The sequence below is a fragment of the Salvelinus sp. IW2-2015 genome, linkage group LG9 (genome assembly GCF_002910315.2).
Source record: "Salvelinus sp. IW2-2015 linkage group LG9, ASM291031v2, whole genome shotgun sequence".
NCBI lineage: Eukaryota > Metazoa > Chordata > Actinopteri > Salmoniformes > Salmonidae > Salvelinus > Salvelinus sp. IW2-2015.
Genome location: NC_036849.1, coordinates 24,235,824 through 24,257,186, shown reverse-complemented (window position 1 = coordinate 24,257,186; position 21,363 = coordinate 24,235,824). Strand labels below are relative to the sequence as shown.

The window sequence follows — 21,363 nt, the reverse complement described above, 5'->3', positions numbered from 1 at the left end:
AATACTTTCACTGAAATAGATAGTAAGTAGACCGTTTAAAAAAAATCTAATATAGCCTACATTTGAATTTCCTCAGGGTTGACTGGCTATATAGACTGTGACTCACATTATCCCTGTTAACCCGTTATAGGCACTTAGAACAGAAGATCGTGATGTGCCAAAGGAATGCAGAAAAGAATGCACTTTCCAGAAGTGTGTTCCCACTGGTGGATGTTTCATATATCAAACCATGGCAAGGTTTACCGGTGGACTTTCGTAAGAGTTTGCGGCGGTAAAATGAGAGTTGGGAACAGCCCCCTATTAAGTAGCAGATTGTGGAAAGATTCTACCCACTTGGACAGAGACTTCTTTCTTGGACATCTGCTGTTGGAGCTTCCAGTAGCCAGCTAGAGGAGAGAAGGGTACACCCAGAGCTCCTAAAAGTTATCTATTAGTTTCTAGAGGGGGAGTCTTCAACGAGACTGCATTTACATTTTTTGATTTTATTCTGTCAGAATTGACCAGGTGAGCTACAAATATTTTATTTTATCCTGCTGTTGATTAGAAATAATTCAAAATTCATACAAAATAAATGCCTTTCAATGAATAAGACATTGTGCTAATCTGTATGTGCTATTTATGCGCTTTTTCAAAGACCTGGATGGATACAGGAATGCAAAGATGAATTTATTTCTGGGAATAACTGCAAGATTAGTGATTTTTTTCGCGGTCGTTAATTCTTCAGTTTATAGTTTGTCCATAAAGAAACACATCTATGTTGGATTATTTCTGGACCCAGTGTGGAATCAAGAATTATACTGTATGAGAGTATGCGCATCGAAGGAGAATAGTTTAGCCAAAGTAATCAATAAATTAGTTGATAATTGGTAAAACTTAACTTTAAGGCAATGATACATTTGCTATTGGGCACATTGTTTTGACAAAAGTTTTTTATTCTACATAATATATATACTTTTATAATATATGGGCCTAATCTATACAACAGGTTGAACTATGATTACATTATTTATTAACAGTGAGTGAACAAAATAATTTTTTAGACTACTTGTGCTTAATAACGAATATAGTTCAGAAAAAAGTGATTCTATTTTTTGAGATAACCATGCATAAGGTGACAGAAGTTAGGTCGTTAAATAGGCCTACTTTTTTCTCTCTTTTCATTGAACCAAATCTTGCCAGACAGTGGTTTAGGTAAATTCCTCCACTGCCAGATGCCCTTTCAGTCAGGGAAATGTAATCTATTCCCTTTCAAGGGCTCGTGACTTTCTGTCCACTCTCTTCCCAACGCTACACTAAATGGGTTTGAAAATGTTTATGCAACTCTCTTCTCAGATTGATTCATGTGCTGCTGACCCATAACGTCTAAAAATGAAGATAAGGCTGTCGCTGGCGGTGGCTGCCTTTGTTGCTGTGTTATTCTCCACAGTTGAAGCTCAAGGTAAATGTCCCTTCCCCCTATCCCTCCTGCCAAACCTTTTCATATACCCCTCAACTCTCTCTCTCTCTCTCTCTCTCTCTCTCTCTCTCTCTCTCTCTCTCTCTCTCTCTCTCTCTCTCTCTCTCTAGTTGTTTGATTACAGTGTTTAGGATGTAGGGGTTTGGGGGTGTGTGGGGTGTGTGGACATACTATCACATGGAAACAACCCTGATGCATTGTACAGTATGATTAATAAAATGATACCCAGTTATGTGTGTATTGTGCTTGTTTTGACTTGTCCTGAACCTCTTCTCTTGTTCTGTAATGTATTATGAGTTATTTCAGAATACTTACAATTGCATTAACTCAATCTTGGTACATGTATATAATATATTCTAAATTAGTTTTTATAATTATGATAGGACATATACAAACTCTGTCATGAAACCATAATCAGGAAATGTCTCCAACTATGCCAATGAGAAATCAGGGACTCTGATATTATGTCGTCAACAGTCATCTGTAATACCCAGTATGTGACATTACTGTCTCAACAGTTGGATCTGACTTTTATGTTGATGTCAGAGTCCTCACAGGGCTCTGAAACCATCATGTGTAACCATAGTCGTATTGATGTTATGGTTCGGTAAAAGAATCCAGGACACAATTGTCATTCCATCATTGAAAATTGGATAGGATTTTTTTTTCTTCTTTCAATTATGTGTTCTAAAACAAAAGTACACTAAAAATAAGTAAAACGAAAATAATTTCATGGTTTAGTTATTCCCCTCTGTAATTATGTCAACTAAAATTAAGTTACATTAGCTTTTCTAGATTTGAGTATTTCTAATATTTCGATCGCCAAACAAAATAAGTGGTCATGACATGATCATTTGTAGAAATGTGAGATCATAGTTTCAATATCCCTGATGTTCAAAACGTGAGAATTCAATTCTTATAATGTTTTTTTGAAGTGTAAAAACATTTTCCGACCAAAGACAAAACCCAAAATGGAAAGTTCTGATTATTTCCCCTGAAAGCTTTTTTGGGGAGTCCAATGTCTACTCCCATATATCTTCACTAACGGAATGGAAATATGTAATATGAGAATCGCAAATTAATCCTCAGACAGGGCAAAGACAAAGAGAATGGGGCATTCTCGAAAACGTTGAGTTGCAATCCATATGGAAAGTTAATATGTAGTCATTTTTGTCAGTACATGTTGCGAAATTGCTTTGGCATCCCTTCTGCCTCTTTTGGAGAGTCATAGCTCTTTCCTCTGAATGACTGACTGTCTGTAGACTAAGGTTACTGACAGTAGCCAGAGTCTGGCTCATGGGGAAGGCAGAGGTGTCCTCTGGTCAGGCAGGTTGCTGTGATTTGCATCCACACCTGTTGAGGGAACTTGACTGAAAGATATCCACCAATGTTTATTGTGATTGTTTTATATCTTCAATGATTTTTTTCAATGTCTTGTTTTAGTAAAGTACGTTAAAATGCAAGATGAGAAGWTTGAACAGAAAATGTGCGCAGTAACAACTCTGTAACAACTGTGTTTCCAACTATTTTGCGACTTTTTCTACAAAGATGCTCAAACAACTTGAGTAAAGTGACACAGCTCTTTGCTCTTGTGAGTGAAAACAACCTCCCTACCCACTTTCCTTACCCAACTTCCCCCTCCATCTCCCCTCCCCATCTCCCCTTTACTCAACTCCCCTCCCTACCCCCAAGTGGGTTTATTTATTCTTGTTCAGAGACTTTCTTGGAGACATGAGGGGAGCTTTCCCGGGCCCCCTGAATTGATGTCAGGTTGGTGATCCTCCTTTACTGTGTACCAATAGCAGCTTAGCTCAGGTCCTAGTTGTTGTCCGCCTGTGCATTCAGTGTGTCCTGAGCTGTGGCTTTCTCAGTGGGTATTTTACAATRATATTCTTGCATCCCATCCCACTGCCCTTCCTCAACAACTTGCATGCCACCCACCTGCTGACATGGTCTGCAAGGCCAGCCTTAGCATGTATGTCTTCATCACATACTCACCATCATCATGGACTATAGTATGTAGCATATAAGAAGTGCCTATACAGACATAGGCTAGAGGAGGAAGAGGCACTCCTACAGCACCTCACTTCGTAGATGTTAATACTCTTACATTCTCACAGTTCTAGCTATCTTGTTATTCTGTTTACCCTCAAGTACATGTTTATATGTCCAAACACTTTTGTTTCCCATTTAACTGTACTCACATAAAGGTGAAAGGTCACTCAACACTCAGCTGATCTAAATAGGTTGCATGTGAACCCCAACTGAGGAAGAATATCATGTTAAAATATGTTTATTATCTCTGTGTGTGGTCCGTCATGTACATGGGAACTTTCATCCAATTTGTCAAGTTGTTCTAAACAACTTTCTCATGTACATGTGCATGGTGCCGTGGCAGCCAGCTCAATGTGGACACGCGTGTAGTTGTCAGATTGCACCTGTTGTTGTTTTATTCTTTTTATTTTCTATATATTTGTAAATTATTTTCCTCTGTATCTCAACTCTCTCTTCATTTTGCCTGTGTAAGGCAAGCAGTATCCCAGCACCTCATGCAATCTTGTTCACTCTGCCAATGAAAAGAACGTACACAACAGTCTCCCGTGACACATTGTGTATTCTTTTTGCAAGGTTTGCAATGGATGTATGCCAATGACTTGTGCTAGAGTCTCTAAATATACAAATACTTTGTCAAAATATGTATATATACTCTGTATATATAACATGTGTTAAAATCAGCAAATGCCATCAACATTACCTGGCAATCTTGACTCCATTGTATAATCAGTAACGTTGGAATGAAAATGTTGTTGTACTTGTGTGTTGTTCCAATCAACTCCATGACTTGAGAGCAACCTGTTGGTGCTGGTTGGTTGGGCATGCGTGGTAATGATTGCACTCAGCATGTATTGGATGGTTCACTCAATGTTTGTCCTTAGGGGAGTTTTGTGTGGAGTTGTTCTGTATTAATGTTGTTTACTCCAGACTTCCGGTGCTTGAGTTGCTGACTAGGGTCACCTGGTTGTGCAACTCAAACAAATGCCATTTTGTTTTCCAAAATGGCTTCTCACACTTTTTAAATGTTGTTGTAAGTTTATTTTTTGTCACATTTACCATGGATGTGGGTTTTTGTCTCCCTCAACAATGAACGTCTCAACTTCAGTCATGAAGTGTTTATCGTTGGGCTAAATGTGAATGCTTGATATAAAATGCCTTGCTGAAAATACTTGATCAACACTTATATACTCATACCCATGTTTTGCTTACATGTAAGTTAACATCAGTTCCTCTCTTGTTTGCAGTGGAGCCCCCCTCAGACTTGAAATTTAAAATTCTAAATGAGAACACAGTGCAAATGTCATGGAGAAAACCATCGCACAGGATACAAGGCTACAGAATACAAGTTGTATCGGATACAGGTTCGTATTTATTGATCTCATCCGTTAATTGACGTTTGCCTTACTAGTTATAGCTTTTCATGCCAAGCTGAATGATAATTTGCACCAATGCTAATGGCAACCCATTCTCTATATACCAGATGAACCAGCCAAAGAGTTGAACCTCCCTGCCACTGCTACAAAGACATCTATCACAGACCTGACTCCTGATCTGGACTACTCAGTGTCCATCATCTCCTATGATGGCACAGAGGAGAGTATACCCATCTTTGGCCAGCTCACTAGTAAGTGCTGAATATTCAAATCAAATCAAATGTCATGTGTCACCTGCGCCAAATACAACAGATCTAGACCTTAAAGTGAAATGCTTAAATTACTTAAAAATAAGTTGAAATGTAGCAAATAATTAAGGAGCAACAATAAAATAACAGTAGCGAGGCTATATACAGGGGGTTCCTGTACAGAGGGTTCCGGTACAGGGTCAATGTGAGAGGGCACCAGTTAGCCGAGGTAATATGTACATGTAGGTAGAGGTAAAGTGACTATGCATAGATAATAATCAGGGAGTAGAAGCAGTGTAGAAATGTGGGGTGTGGACAATGCAATTAGTCCTGGTAGCCATTTTATTAACTGTTCAAGAGTCTTATGGCTTGGGGGTAGAAGTTGTTAAGAAGCCTTTTTGACCTAGACTTGGCGCTCCGGTACAGCTTGCCGTGTGGTAGCAGAGAGAACAGTCTATGACTAGGGTGGCTGGAGTCCTTGGCAATTTTTTGGGCTTTCCTCTGACACTGCCTGGTATAGAGGTCCTGGATGGCTGGAAGCTTGGGCCCCATGATGTATTCTGATGCTGTTACAAGGTTAAAAATAACTTGTGTGAAAAGTCAGATGGCTTTCCTAAAAGCCTGATGTGGACTGATATCAAAAGGGTTTAACCTCAGATCAGATCACTCAGCCATAGGAACAATGGGCCAATTACATAGTTTCAAGCCTCCAGCTGTCTATGGTGTAGCTGCCAAGTGAGATGAAAAACATAAGATTTTTAATGGAACAACTGAGAGTTTATAGCGTTAGCTTCTAGACACATCAGAAGAAGGAAATCACATGTGTTTATTGAAACTTTAATAATTTATAGCTAATGAACAAGGAAAAATATGTTTATATGTGTGGTTGATATCCCATTGAAGAGGCTTGATTATGTGTTGATTGTCTTGGATTTATACATGGCATATGGCACACAGGATGTCATGATAACAGTTCAAGTTCTCTTGTGTTTCAGTTCAATCCAGTAACACAAGTGGAACAGCAAGGAGACCTCAGACTTCAGATGCAATCAGTAAGTATGTTTATCTCAATGTCAACCAATCCCCTCTATGCCCATTGCCTGTCCACATAGCTGTACCATTTTTTCCAGTACCTTTTTTGTGTTTTTCCATGAACTTCCATCATAATCATAATAGTTTTCCTTGGAATATTTTCCTCAGCCTCAAATACCCCTTCTGTACTGCTGAGTTGTCACAGTGTGAGCAGACAGGTGGACCGACAGTGGCTGAGAATGTACACTGTAATTCGTAATTGAAAACAGTCTTCACATTGAGGCAAACGGGTTCCTTTTGTGCTCCCATAATCCAATAAGAGGGATGACGTCACTGTCATGCCAACTCTGTGCATGTCCATCCTTTAAATTAAATGTTGAAAGAAGTGGAAAGGATTACTGCTCTGACCAGAAGTCCTTTTACTGGAGTTCTTTGCCTCTCCATGAGTCCAGTCTGTGGATTGACAGGGAGACACGCTCACTTTTCCCCACTATGTACGATTTTGGTGGAAATTGAACCAGAAGTCCCGGGAAAAATCTGGTAGAATGCTCTTAGCGCTCTCACAATTGACCTAATTGTCCTGCTAAATCCGTAGAATATTTTATGTTTTATCAAGAAATCTTCAAAAGGTGAGAATAACAAGATGTGARAAGCACATACGCATAAAGAGTCAAATAGACCTAGGGGATCTAAGATTCAAGACATTCATAGAAGTCCTGCCAATTATTGCATCTTGGATGTTCCAGAGAATCTGATGGATCTGTGATTTAAAAACCCACTAGGGTTTGAAAACATAAAACCGAACAATACCGTTGAACGTTTCAGTGTTTATTTGGTCCATAAAAACACATTTTTGTCTTCATGACTGTTGGAATGTCATCTGTCAGATATTTTCATTATATGCACCAATTTCATGCACCAATCTGTCAGATTGTGTTCAGACAATTAATTGTGTTTCCTCTCTCCCCATCCCCATCTCCACCCCTCCAGAGTGTTCAGTCAATGCCATAGCAGACCTAGTCTTCCTGGTGGATGGCTCCTGGAGCGTTGGCAGGGAAAATTTTAAGCACATCCGCAGCTTCATCAGTGCCTTGGCTGGTGCCTTCGACATCGGAGAGGACAAGACCAGGGTGGCCGTGGTCCAGTACAGCACAGACACCCGCACTGAGTTCCCCCTCAACCGCCACTCCAAACGAGGAGAGCTTCTCAAAGCCATCAACACCCTGCCCTACAAGGGAGGAAACACCATGACAGGTATACGTGATAGGTGTGACTAAACAGCCTACTTGGACATGTTTGATCCCTTACAGTGAGTGCATGGATATCCTGTAGATCATTTGTAAATTCTTGTTGGACCGAATCCTAACTTGAGATCTGTGTGTGTAACTAGAACATTGGTGCAAATCTTCCATTTTATTTTCTGTTTCCGTGCTTGTTCTCAAGGTAGGCTTCTGCCCACAGACAATAAATGTTATCTTACGCTGAAAGATTTTAGGTAACACTATTTTCTTAAAGGTAAATGATGTTACACTCTGTGTCTAGGGGATGCCATGGACTACCTGCTGAAAAACATCTTTACGGAGGCGGCTGGCGCCAGGAAAGGCTTTCCGAAGATAGCCATGATCATCACAGACGGAAAATCCCAGGACCCAGTGGAGGAGTATGCTAAACGACTCAGGAACATTGGAGTGGAAATATTTGCCTTAGGTACTGCTCTTTCTTGAGAACATCCTTATAATGCTTTTAGTTTGTGTGTGCCTGGAGATTCTGTAATGGCTGATGTCCAGAGTACTCCATTTCTCAGGCTAATTTCTAAGATGTTTTTCACAATGTAGGCATCAAAGGAGCAGATGAGGATGAACTGAAGGAAATGGCCTCAACTCCCCACAACACACATGTCTACAATGTTCCTAACTTTGATGTGATCAAGGCAGTGCAGAAAAAGCTCATCACTCAGGTGTGCTCCAGTGTGGAAGACCAGCTCAACTCTCTAGTGAGCGGAGATGATGGTAAGACATTATAGATGATGGTAAGACATTATAGATGATGGTAAGACATTAAAGATGACGGTAAGACATTATAGATGATGGTAAGACATTATAGATGACGGTAAGACATAGATGATGTATTACATCACATTTCCATTGTTTGATTTAAATCTTCACTTATTTCAAGTACATTGTCAGAAATAGGTATGGTCAATGTAACAAATCAACAACTTTGTAACTGTAAATGTATTGTTAAAGTGTTGCCTAACCAAACTACATTTGTTCTGTCTCTAGTGGTGGAACCGGCCTCTAACCTCCAAGTACTTGAGATCTCCTCTAAGTCCATGAGGGTGACGTGGGATGCCTCTCTGGGGGAGATCACGGGCTACAAGCTGACCCTGATGCCCATGATGGCTGGGATGAAGCGCCAGGTGGTATACGTGGGGCCCACCCAGACCTCCGTCAACGTCCGGGACCTGTCCCCAGAGACTGAGTACGAGATCAGCCTGTTCGCCCTGAAGGGTCTGACACCCAGTGATGCTGTCCTGGCCATGGAGAAGACTCAGCCTGTCAAGGTGTCATTGGGTGAGATAACGCTCTGTAACAGCATATCAGTGATCCACTCACTCACTCTCTCACATACTAACTCACTGAAAGTTTACTTAGTTGCTATGTAAAAGAACAACCTATTTCATAATGTAGACCATATAGAGATGACATCTAATGTATTTTCCACCCCAGAATGTTCTCTTGGAGTGGACGTACAAGCTGACGTGGTCTTGCTGGTCGATGGTTCCTACAGTATCGGATTACAAAACTTTGCCAAAGTCAGAGCTTTCCTGGAGGTCCTGGTCAACTCCTTCAACGTCGGGCTTGACAAGATCCGGCTCAGCTTAGTCCAGTACAGCAGGGACCCCCACACCGAGTTCGCCCTGAACACCTATAATGACATTGCTTCAGTGGTCAAGGCTGTCCGGACATTCCCTTACCGCGGAGGCTCCACCAACACGGGCAAGGCCATGAACTACGTCAGGGAGAAAATCTTTATCTCCACCCGAGGTGCTCGAACCAGCGTCCCACGTGTCATGGTCCTCATCACAGACGGCAAGTCCTCGGACTCCTTCAAGGACGCGGCCACCAACCTAAGGAATATAGATGTGGAGATCTTTGCCGTAGGGGTGAAGGATGCTGTGAGGTCAGAGCTGGAAGCCATTGCTAACGCCCCAGCAGCGACCCACGTATACACTGTGGAGGACTTTGATGCTTTCCAGAGGATCTCCAAGGAGCTCACCCAGTCCATCTGCCTGAGGATCGAACAAGAGCTCCTAAACATCAAGAAGAGGAGTGAGTAGCCATTTAACATACAGGCAATTCCATGGTAATAGAACAGTGCTGAGACTCAGAATTTTCCCTTTAAAATGTATGTTAAACAAAAACCAATGATTGTAAAGTTAAACAAACCATACAACTCTATGCACAATGACTACTTTTAACAATTTCCACTGAAAATTGTACAAAAACACATTTACTTGAAGATCACTGCAGATGCAAAGTTTGGTAGCAGAAYGACAGCACAAACAGCACAAACTGTAATTATGTTACCAAACTTAGCATCTGCAGTGTTCTTAATGTAAACGTGTTTTTGTAACATTTTCAGTAGACATTGTTGATAGTAGTTCTTGTGCATAGAGTTGTATGGTTTGTTTAAGAATCATTGGTTTTTGTTTGACATACATTTTAAAGTGGAATTTCTGAGTCTCAGTATTAAATGCCCGTACCCTTTTAACAAAGGGCTGGGGGTTTTCCAGCTCTGGTCATGTGGTCAACAAAAACTCCTAGCCCTACTCATTACACATACCCCTGTTTGAAGTTTAGCATGCTTACTCTGGGCTGTACTGTACCTGTAACTATAGCTACATAACCATACATGCGGGTTACTTTAGTGGCAGCCGCTAAGTGACCTCGAACTCTGTATAGTCCATTGTAATCAGTTATTTGTGCTGTGGTAAAGCAGGTCAGAACTGTGCTACTGCAATAGTGATATCATAATGTAACTACATCTCCACTACACAAAAGGCTGAGTAATAATCTGAATCTATTATTACCCTTGCCTTGGTCTGTTTCTTTCTCCCCAGCTGGCTTCTGGTCAGGCAGACACAAGCGAGGTATTCATTGTCAGGGTTCTCCCCAGGATTTTTTAACAAGGTGGTGCTGCTGAGAACACCTGGAACTGCCATTTCCTGCAATATAGAGCAAATATATACTCAAATAGGGTGTGGTGCCTGGCCTTAAATGATAACAAATAAAGAAAATAAATAATTATATAAATAAATAAATAATAATTAAAGAAATATATAAAATATATATATATTTTTTTACATTGTGGTGCAGCCAGTCAGTCAGTGCCCTTCTTGCATTATTTGGGGAGAACCCTGATTGTTTTATCTCTCCCTGACTGAGCATGCTGCCTTCAAAATATCACAAAACAATATGCCTGCATCTCAGGGGAGCTCGTTGAACCATTTGTTATTGTTTACTGTTTTTAAACACTATAGCAACTGACTGGGGACCCTCTGTTATTCTGACCTAAAAATTCAAAGGCCACCCGTCTCTGAAAGTCAACAGGACTTTAGATAGTTTTCAACACCACAGTAGCAGGACATCAGTTTATCTGCTGCACTTATTATCAGTAATGATCCCCCTTTTCCAAGAACACAAAACAATTAGCCATTGGCAATGTCCTGGGGTTATTAATATGAATGTGTTGCAATCTTGTCGGCTTAATGCATAATGCTAGCATTCAGTACGAGGACTGTTTCCTATGACCAAGACACTCATGGAAGATAAATGGTCAAATATGGATCTGTGAATGATGTTGAATGAGTTCAACTCATTGGTTCCGTCCCAGCTTTTCTGAATGAATAAGATAGACACCTCTGCTTGGCATTATCAAAAGCCATAACGATGACATTTCCTGTGAGTACAAAACACAAACCAGTCACTTAATTGTGTTTTATCCCTCTCGTCAGGTCTGATTGCACCCAGGGACCTGGAGTTCTCTGAGGTGACGTCCAGAAGCTTCCGTGTCACCTGGACAACCGATTCCACCAATGTCATGTCCTACTTGGTGCGTTTCCGTAAGGCAGAGGACATCACTGGGGACTACATCTCCCTGGCTGTGCCATCCGACACCACCAGCGCCATCCTGCCACACCTCACCCCCTTCACCACCTACGAGGTCAACGTGTTCGCCCAGTATGACAAAGGAGACAGTTTCCCTCTGTCAGGGGAGGAGACCACTTTGGAAGGTAAGGGGTTAAAAGCATACACATTCAGGGGTTTCACAGCATAATCAAGTGAAGAGATACAGTACACTCTTAGAAAAAAAGGTGCTATCTAGAACCTAAAATAGTTCTTCTGCTGTATCCATAAGAGAAACTTTTGAAGAACTCTTGTTGGTTCAAGTTTAGAACCCTTTTGGTTTAGAGTAAAACCCTTTTGGGTTCCATGTAGAACCCTTAGAGGATTCTACATGGAATCCAAAAGTGTTCTACCTGGAACCAAAAAGGGTTTTTACCTGGAACCAAAAAGGGTTATCCTATGGGGACAGCCAAAGAACCCTTTTGGAACCCTTTTTTTCTAAGAGTGTATATGTTATAGTGCTTTTGCTTTTTCTCACAAGTTTATGTTTCTCACAAGTTCAATAGTTTATACAGAAGGCTGGGTGTGGAGTCTTTGTCCTTACAAATTACATTGACAAGCCACTGCTAAACAAAACCTAAACATTCTTCTTTCCAGAACGAGGGACGGTGCAGGACCTGAGTGTGTCTGAGGAGACCACGGACAGTTTCCGGGTGTCGTGGCTGGCGGCGCCAGGGCCCGTGGTGAGGTACCGGCTGTCCTACATCCCCGTGACAGGGGGAGGAGAGGTGCTGGAGGCCCAGACCAACGGACCTGACACCACTATCGTGCTCCAGGAGCTGTTCCCCATCACCACCTACCGTGTGTCTGTGTCTGCAGAGTACACCTCCGGCCTGGGAGACAAGATGCAGGTCGACGGAACCACCAAGGAAGGTCAGTCAGTTAACCAGCGTGGCTGCTAACATTTCAATTCCTTACCTATAGCTAAAGCAGTTTATACTGTACATACATATTTGTCCTTTCCCTCTCAGTCCGTGGTTCTCCCCGTGATCTCCGTGTCTTCAACGAGACCGTGTCCAGCATGAAGGTGTCATGGAGGGCCGCTCCCAGGAATGTCCTCCAGTACCGCGTGGCCTTCAAACCAGCCGACGGCACCGGGGAGAGGAAGGAGATAGCCGTGAAAGGAGACACCACCGTGGCTCTGCTGAAGAACCTCCAGCCTGCTACTGAATATGAGCTGTTTGTCAGTGCCCGCTACACCTCTGGGCTGGGAGACCCACTCCTGGGTACAGGCACCACCCTAGAAGGTACAACTCTTATGTTTGTTATAACTGTCTGCTCTTTGGCTGCTTTGAAGGGGTTGTGTTTCAGAGAGAGAGAGAGGGAGACAGATAGAGCGAGAGAGAGAGACTGTGAAATATGACTTAATTGTCTTTGCGATCTTCATTGTCTTTGTTTTTGGAGTCGAACATCAGCATTTTTCTCAATGTGGCATGGTGTAGGATGTCAGTCTAGAAAAACATACTGCCCTAGAAATCCTTCCTAGATATCTCAGGATACCTCTTCTCTGACTGAGTGTTAAGGGAAACTCTGTAAATGCTGGAATATTGAACTTTATGTAATTCCTGTGACACAGACAGACTGTAGGTTAGCTCTACTTTATTGCCCATGAAGCAGGGAGAGCTGGAAATGGGTGGGGGTACTCTCGTAAACCTAAAACACTCCTGAGTACAGCCAACACATGCCATGCTAGACTAGCTCATGCAGTTTTACACACTCCGGGGACATATGGGTTATTTTAGATTATTTTATGTGACACATTCAATATCACTTTAAAGGAAAATACCACTCAAAATCTTTTGTTATTCGTTTCATTAGTCCGATACAGTCCCAAAATGTTTTTCGTGTCGGCAATCAAGTTTTTGTTTTGCCAAAATATATATTTTTGTGGCATTTTCATTCAATGATTTTGTAAACCATTTGGAATAGCAATGCTGCTGATCAGAGACGGCTTACTCTGCTAACTGGGCTCCTCAACCATAGACCTTGATGCATACTTAAGCCTATGTCTTCAAGAATGTTAGCCAAAATGTACCAAATCCATTGTAGACTACACCCCTCTTTCTAACACTGAGGGATAGTATTAGAAGGTTGTTCAGGACTGACGTGCAGTGAGTTAGTGTGAGGGACATCTGTTAGTGATATAGGTGTTTCAGTAGGCAGCCATTCAGGCCAGGGCAGCAGGAGGTTATGGTCTGGGTCACGCTGGTCTGGCTGCTAGGGAGCCCAACAATAACAAAGACCACTCTATCCCACACGCCAGAACAGACACGCCCCCACAATCCGTTCTGCTCGTGGCAGCCCAATCATAGGTCTCTGGACAGCTTTATGACATTAGTAGAGTTCTGTCCCGGAACGTCTTTGATCAGGGTGGTCTAGAAGAGAAAGCTCTGAGGATGGGAGGCCCAACTAGAAGGATGAGAGGGGAGGGGAGGGGAGGGCCAACTAAGAGGACTGGGGTCTGGGAAGGGGAGAACCAACTAGGGGGACTGGGGTCTGGGAAGGGGAGAACCAACTAGGGGGACTGGGGTCTGGGAAGGGGAGAACCAACTAGGGGGACTGGGGTCTGGGAGGGGAGACACAACTAGGAGGACGGGGTCTGGGGAGTGGAGACACAACTAGGAGGACCGGGGTCTGGGGAGTGGAGACACAACTAGGAGGACGGGGGTCTGGGGAGTGGAGACACAACTAGGAGGACTGGGGTCTGGGGAGTGGAGACACAACTAGGAGGACTGGGGTCTGGGGAGTGGAGACACAACTAGGAGGACTGGGGTCTGGGGAGGCCCACCTAAGAGGACTGGGGTCTGGGGAGGGGACCCAACTAGGAAGATGGGTCTGGGGAGGAGAGGCCCAACTAGGAGGACTGGGGTCTGGGGAGGGAGGACCAACTAGGACTGAGGTCAGGCAGACAGGAGGCTGTATGTGCTTTGCTTTAGTTAGGTTTGAGGGTCAGCAGTATGCATGTAGAGAGGAATATTGTTCCAGCCCTTTCCCTTGAAAGGGACAATCTGCAGTTGCTACATACATTTTTTGACATACTGTGGGGAGAACAAGTATTTGATACACTGCCGATTTTGCAGGTTTTCCAACTTACAAAGCATGTAGAGGTCTGTAATTTTTATCATAGGTACACTTCAACTGCGAGAGACTGAATCTAAAACAAAAATCCAGAAAATCACATTGTATGATTTTTAAGTAATTAATTTGCATTTTATTACAGGTGATATGCTGGTAGAAATGAGGTAAAACAAACCTGCATATCACCTGTAAAAGCTTTACTCCACACGCAAAGACGCATTCAAAGCTCTCCCCCACCCGCCATTTGGCAAATCAGACAATAACGCTATCCTCCTGATTCCGGCTTACAAGCAAAAACTCAACAGGAAGTACCAGTGACGCGCTCAATATGGTAGTGGTCCAATGAAGCAGAAGCTAAACTACAGGACTGTTTCACTAGCACAGACTGGAATTTGTTCCGGGATTCCTCCGATGGCATTGAGGAGTTTCCTACATCAGTCACCGGCTTCATAAGTCAATCGACGACGTTGTCCACACAGCGACCATACATACATATCCCAAACAGAAGCCATGGATTACAGGCAACATCCGCACTGAGCTAAAGGCTAGAGCTGCCGCTTTCAGGGAGCAAGACACTAATCTGGACGCATATAAGAAATCCCGCTACGTGCTCGGACGAACCATCAAACAGGCAAAGTGTCAATACAGGACGAAGATCGAATCCTACTACACCGGCTCTGACTCTCGTCAGATGTGGCAGGGATTGCAAATTATCACGAATTACAAAGGGATACCCTGCCGAGAGCTGCCCAGTGATGGGAGCCTACCAGACAAGCTAAATGCCTTCTTTGCTTGCTTCGAGGCAAGCAATGCTGAACCATCCGTGAGAGCACCAGCTGTTCTGGACAACTTTATGATCATGCTCTCCGTAGCCGATGTGAGTAAGACCTTTAACCTCTAATTCCTCCCAAACCCGGATCCGGGAACACCCCCCACAGTAAAAAAGCTGACTAGCATAGCCTAGAATAGCGTCACAAGTAAATACTAGCATCTAAATATCATTAAATCACAAGTCCAAGACACCAGATGAAAGATACACATCTTGTGAATCCAGCCATCATTTCTGATTTTTAAAATGTTTTACAGAGAAGACACAATATGTAAATCTATTAGCTAACCACGTTAGCAAAAGACACCACTTTTTTTACTCCACCAGTTTTTTACTCCATCAGTAGCTATCACAAATTCGACCAAATAAAGATATATATAGCCACTAACCAAGAAACAACTTCATAAGATGACAGTCTGATAACATATTTATAGAGACCAACGTGAATTACCTAAATACTCATCATAAAACATTTATGAAAAATACACAGCGTACAGCAAATGAAAGCCCAACATCTTGTGAATCCAGCCAATATGTCAGATTTTTTAAGTGTTTTACAGCGAAAACACAATATAGCATTATATTAGCGTACCACAATAGCCAGAAACACAACCGCATTTACCAGCAGCAAAGGTTAGCGATCGTAACAATCCAGCAAAATATATATAATTGGACTAACCTTGATATACTTCATCAGATGACAGTCCTGTAACATCATATTACACAATGCATATAGGTTTTGTTCGAAAATGTGCATATTTAGCAGCACAAATCGTGGTTATACAATGTGATCAGTGGCAACAGGTCATGCATTCTGGCCGGCGCCATCTTGGAAAGGCACCTAAKYTWAYSAWTAWWTAWYSRTWARMTTGACTAAAAAATACAGGTTGGACAGCAAATGAAAGATGCATTAGTTATTAATGCAACCGCTGAGTTAGATTTTTAAAATTAACGTTACTRGACATACAGTGTGCGTTACAGCCAGACTAGTGCCTCAATAATGGCGGACAAATGCGTTTACATTTTTCCACATAAATACGGAATAACATCATAAATAGCTCTTACTTTTGGACGAGCTTCCATCAGAATCTTGGGCAAGTGGTCCTTTGTCCAAAATAATCGTTGCTTGGTTGTAAAACGTCGTCTTCAACTTCGGAATTAGCAGCTAACATTAGCTATGTGGCCACAACATGCCCAAATGTTCAAAACGCAATACTAAGGAAATTCCGAAAATAGCAATATACTCGCATAAACTGATATAACTCGGTTTAAAATAACTTCGTTATGATGTTTCTAACACCTATATCGAATTAAATTACAGACGGATATAGCTAAGGCCRATAACTGAGCGTTTCAAAATGCCATCCTGAGRTCTTGCTTTGYGCAATGMCGAACGACGAAAAGAGAGSTCCCTTCGTTCCTTKGMSCTTTATAAGCTCTGAGAACTACGTAGACACTCCATTCCACTTCTCATTGGTTACTGACATCCAGGGGAAGGCGGGTGCAGTTCATGTCGACCCATAGGATACATACAGAGCTTTAAACTGATCTGAGAACAGAGCCTCGTTTTTAGACCTTCGCAGTTCCTGTCATGAATTTCGCTGCAGAAAGAGTTCTGGTTCACCCACAGACATAATTCAAACGGTTTTAAAAACTAGAGATTGTTTTCTATCCAATAGTAATAATAATATGCATATTGTACGAGCAAGAATTGAGTACGAGGCAGTTTAAWTTGGGAACGATAAATGTCCAAGTTGAAACAGCACCCCCTGTAGTGTCAAGAGGTTATTAAACAGGTTGACATTAACAAGGCTTGCGGGCTAGACGAATTACCAGGATGCGTACTCAGAGCATGCGATGACCAGCTGGTAAGTGTCTTCACTGACATCTTCAACCTCTTGCTGACCCAGTCTGTAATACATACATGTTTCAAGCAAACCACCATAGTACCTGTGCCTAAGAACGCCAAGGTAACCTGTCTAAATGACTACTGCCCCCGTAGCACTCACATCTGTAGCTATGAAATGCTTTGAAAGGCTGGTCATGGCTCACATCAACATCATCATCCCAGAAACCCAGGTCGCACTCCAATTCGCATACCGCCCTAACATATCCACAGATGATGCAATCTCTATTGCACTCCATACTGTCCTTTCCCACCTGGACAAAAGGAGCACCTAAGTAAGAATGCTGTTCATTGACTACAGCTCATTGTTCAAAACCATAGTGCCCTCCAAGCTCATCACTAAGCTAAGTGTCCTGGGACTGAACACCTCCCTCTGCAACTGGATCTTGGACTTCCTGACCCTCAACACTGGAGCCCATCAGGGGTGCGTGCTCATTCTCCTCCTGTACTCCCTGTTCATTCTCCTCCTGTACTCCCTGTTCACCCACGGCTGCGTGGCCGCACACAACTCCAACACCATCATTAAGTTTGCCGACGGTGGTAGTCCTAATCACAGACTAGGATGAGACAGCCTATAGGGAAGAGGTCAGAGACATGGCAGTGTGGTGCAAGGACAAAAACCTCTCCCTCAACGTGGGCAAGACAAAGGAGCTAATTGTGGACATCAGGAGATGGAGGGCCGAACACCCCCCATTCACATCGATGGGCTGTAGTGGAGTAGGTCGAGAGCTTCAAGTTCCTCAGTGTCCACATCACTAAGGACCTATCATGGTCCAAACACACCAACACAGTCATGAAGAAGGCACGACAACTCCTCTTCCCCTCAGGTGGCTGAAAAGATTTGGCATGGGCCCTCAGATCCTCAAAAAGTTCAACAGCTGCACCATTGAGAGCGTCTTGACTGACTGCATCATCGCTTGGTATGGCAACTGCTCGGCATCAAAGCGCAAGGCTCTACAGAGGGTAGTGCGTATGGCCCAGTACATCACTGGGGCAAAACTCCCTGCCATCCAGGACCTCTATACCAGGCATTGTCAGAGAAAGGTCCCTAAAAATTGTCAAAGACTCCAGCCACCCAAGTCATAGACCGTTCTTTCTGCTACCGCACAGCAAGCAGTACCGGAGCGCCACGTCTGAGAACAAATGGCACCTGAACAGCTAATACCCCCAAGCCATAAGACTGTTGAACAGTTCATCAAATGGCTAGCCGGACTTTTTACATTGACCCCCTTTATTATTTGTTTATTACATTGACTCCCTGGCACTGGCTCTATGCACACTCACTAGACTCTACCCACACACTCATACACACTACACTGATACTCCAACACACACACACACACACTTGTTGTATTCGGCGCATATTTTGATTTGACTCTTTTGCCTGGGGCTCCCTTCTCTTTGACAATAAAGCTGACCTCCTTTGTCCATATCTGGACCTCCAGCCAGGGCATGGTCAGAAGTCAGATGCTCAGTTTCCATGACATGGTCAGTTTTGCTGACTCATCAGACCTGGCGTCCCACCGGAGTAGAACCTTTGTCTGGTTACAGCAGCACAGCTAGACGTCAGGACAACAGGCCAACACTGATCTCATTGTTTACGGTGCCACTGGCTTCCAGGTACCCACTGTGTGAGGTAACCTCACTGGCTATTGGAGACAATAGTGCGCCCTGTGGCAGCCAGTGGCCAATCTATCTTGTATGTTCAGCCAACCACATCCTGATTCCTGACCACTAAAGATTGGCTTCATTAACTGAATCAGAGAAAGGGGGGTTGAGTTAAATGTCTGGGATTCATATTTTAAATGTGAGCCTTATATGTATTAAAGCAGGAAGTCTTTCCCAACATGTGTTAGGTGTTACTTAGCAGCTACTTCAAAGCTGTGAGCAGTTGAGTGCTGGCTGGTTCCTCCAGCAGAGAACTGGCTGTCTGTCCACTTCCTCCCAGTMCAGGAAGAGGCCAAATAGCATGGAGAGAGAAAGACCAGAGATAACCCACACCACTGACACCAAGCCATACTTCTACTTCTATTTTGGGTCATGGGACAAAAATATGTTTTCGATAAAACTCTAAAAGTGCAGTTTGGTGTACATATCATTACACTATACAAACCACAAACTGCTGTCATACAGGTATAGCTAGCTAGCTCGTGTGCACGTGGCTGTAGACATTCATTTGCAAGGTTAATGTTGAGTGAATGTTTGTTCGTGGGCATAAGAGCTGAGCTTTTCAGTAGTAAGCATTTCATGGCCACAGAGTGTGGCGTGAAACCAGGTGAATTCACAACGGTTTGCTTTGATTTCTTTTCATGACGATCCCTTTGGAAACTGGGCTCCTGGCTGGGTAGTGCTTTGCCAGGCTCAGTGACTTAGCAGGAGACACTGTTTTTCCTCCAGACTGAAGGTCCTTTGAGGCGAAAGGGCAGAGCAGGGCAGAGCCCCTTGCACGCAGGTGAACCATGTGTCTTCATCATGGTCTGGCCCTACACAGAGCCTAGGTGGACCAGGCTCCAGGGCAGTTAAATGAGGGAAGTGTAAATAGAAGTGCAGTGAGTTTGATGGATTCTCTTTGCCATCTGGAGAGTGCCCTTGCTATCGAGCATCCTTGGGACGTCCCTACCCCATTGGAAGTTGACATTTAAAATGGTTAAGGTAAGGGTTAAGGTTAGGTAAGGGTCATGGTTAAAGTTAGGCTAAGGGTAGGGTTTAGGGTAGGGATGTCACAAGGATTCCGGATAACACTTACCATCTGCAAAGAGCGGTTCTCAAAGGAGACTTGGCTAAACTGTTTATCTGTAAATTGAAGTCTCCATTTCCAGTGGTGTTTCTTCTTTAACTGTGGGCTCAAGAATAAGCACTGCCTGTAGGCTGTTTGTTATACAATAACTCATGTACTGTATGAATGCAGTAAATGCATGCTGTTAAGTTACATTGATAAGAGCGATATTTGTGTCCATATGTGAGCTGATAGGGTGAGCTTTTTATGAAGGCTCAGCCTCATAGCAGGCAGCACACACAGTGTACTTTTCCTAGCACCTGACTCATCCTCTTGACACATATTGATATATATCCACATATCCAATTCGAGCCCAAACCAACACGGCTTTTGGCCGACGATTTGAAGGTTAGCTACATCAACAAACATGCCTTGGTTACAGGAAGCCCCTGGCTGATCTACTCCTATACATCACTTAGTGAAGTATACAGATTAGACTCTGTGTCTCAGTGATCTAGACCCATTGTGGTTGTCAGATCTGTTTCCTTATTTTTCTTTTTGAGATTTAGGGGATTATGATGACAACCGTATTTGCCAGTGTGATGATTAAAATGTGTAATAGCTTATCCTTTGTTAATGGCTCCTTCCTCAATGCTTCTTCAATGCTTTTCGTCATTGCACAGAAGCTGGGAGAGATTGTCCATTTACAAATCTAAGTTTTGCTTACATTGTTGGTTTCAAATGCATGTTTTGCTAATTCCAACTGAGCTTACTTCAAAATGGAGGCAGCTAGCTGTGTCCGTCTGTATTCCACGTGTTGCATGTATGTGCTTCAGCGCTTGGCCCCTGTGAGTGTGCTGTGCTCAGAGTACTGATGAAAAGTGGGTCATTGTCTGCAGAAGTCATTATCATGTGATCCGGTCCCTCTTGTGCAGCAGCACAGCCGGGAAAGTCAGTGGTCTCTCTCCTCAGCGCTTGGCAGCAGCTCCCTGCTCCCTGGATGGAGGGGACTTGGCATCTAGAGGGGCCACAGAATATTATCCTTGACAGGCCCTCCAAAATCTGGAATTCTCCATTCATTTCCTTGTTGAATTCATTACTCCTCATATTTGGATCAGCTCTCTCTCTCTCTTTCTGCATCTGCAATTGTAACAAACACACTTTAACGGATCAAGTTTCTTCTGTTTCGATGGAAAATGAAAGTGCTGTGAGCGAGACACTCTGAGCTGAGCGCTGGAATCCGGTGATTGGTTTTGCAGAGCTTTTTCCGATCCCTCTGATTATGAACAAAGTAAATCACTTGTTTCAAAAAGAGCTTGAGGGGTTAAACGGAGACAGATAAATCGTTGGTGGTTTATCACTATACCAGCGAATTCCTCCTGCTCACTAGAATACACTTGTCCAAACTATCTGCATCCAGAGTGAGACAAACTGCCATATCAACTAGCAGACCTAACACAAACTGTTTTGGACCATTTGAT

At 43.1% G+C, this 21,363-nt stretch overlaps 1 protein-coding gene across 3 annotated transcripts in view; it reads left to right on the top strand.

Annotated features, from left to right (window-relative positions):
- Positions 1 to 184: 184 nt before the first annotated feature.
- Positions 185 to 21,363, top strand: part of LOC111968852 (collagen alpha-1(XII) chain-like) — an 81,188-nt gene continuing 60,009 nt past the window's right edge. The window contains exons 1-13 of one of the 3 annotated variants that reach the window (XM_023994760.2): positions 185 to 504; positions 1,333 to 1,438; positions 4,756 to 4,872; positions 4,992 to 5,135; positions 6,128 to 6,184; positions 7,155 to 7,418; positions 7,707 to 7,871; positions 8,000 to 8,173; positions 8,447 to 8,737; positions 8,894 to 9,496; positions 11,182 to 11,460; positions 11,951 to 12,226; positions 12,325 to 12,600. In XM_023994760.2, the coding sequence (XP_023850528.1) occupies positions 1,369 to 1,438; positions 4,756 to 4,872; positions 4,992 to 5,135; positions 6,128 to 6,184; positions 7,155 to 7,418; positions 7,707 to 7,871; positions 8,000 to 8,173; positions 8,447 to 8,737; positions 8,894 to 9,496; positions 11,182 to 11,460; positions 11,951 to 12,226; positions 12,325 to 12,600 (2,716 nt within the window). In that variant the 5' untranslated portion in view covers positions 185 to 504; positions 1,333 to 1,368. The remainder of the gene's footprint in view (positions 505 to 1,332; positions 1,439 to 4,755; positions 4,873 to 4,991; positions 5,136 to 6,127; positions 6,185 to 7,154; positions 7,419 to 7,706; positions 7,872 to 7,999; positions 8,174 to 8,446; positions 8,738 to 8,893; positions 9,497 to 11,181; positions 11,461 to 11,950; positions 12,227 to 12,324; positions 12,601 to 21,363) is intronic. The other 2 variants (XM_023994759.2, XM_023994761.2) reach the window with 2 other exon arrangements.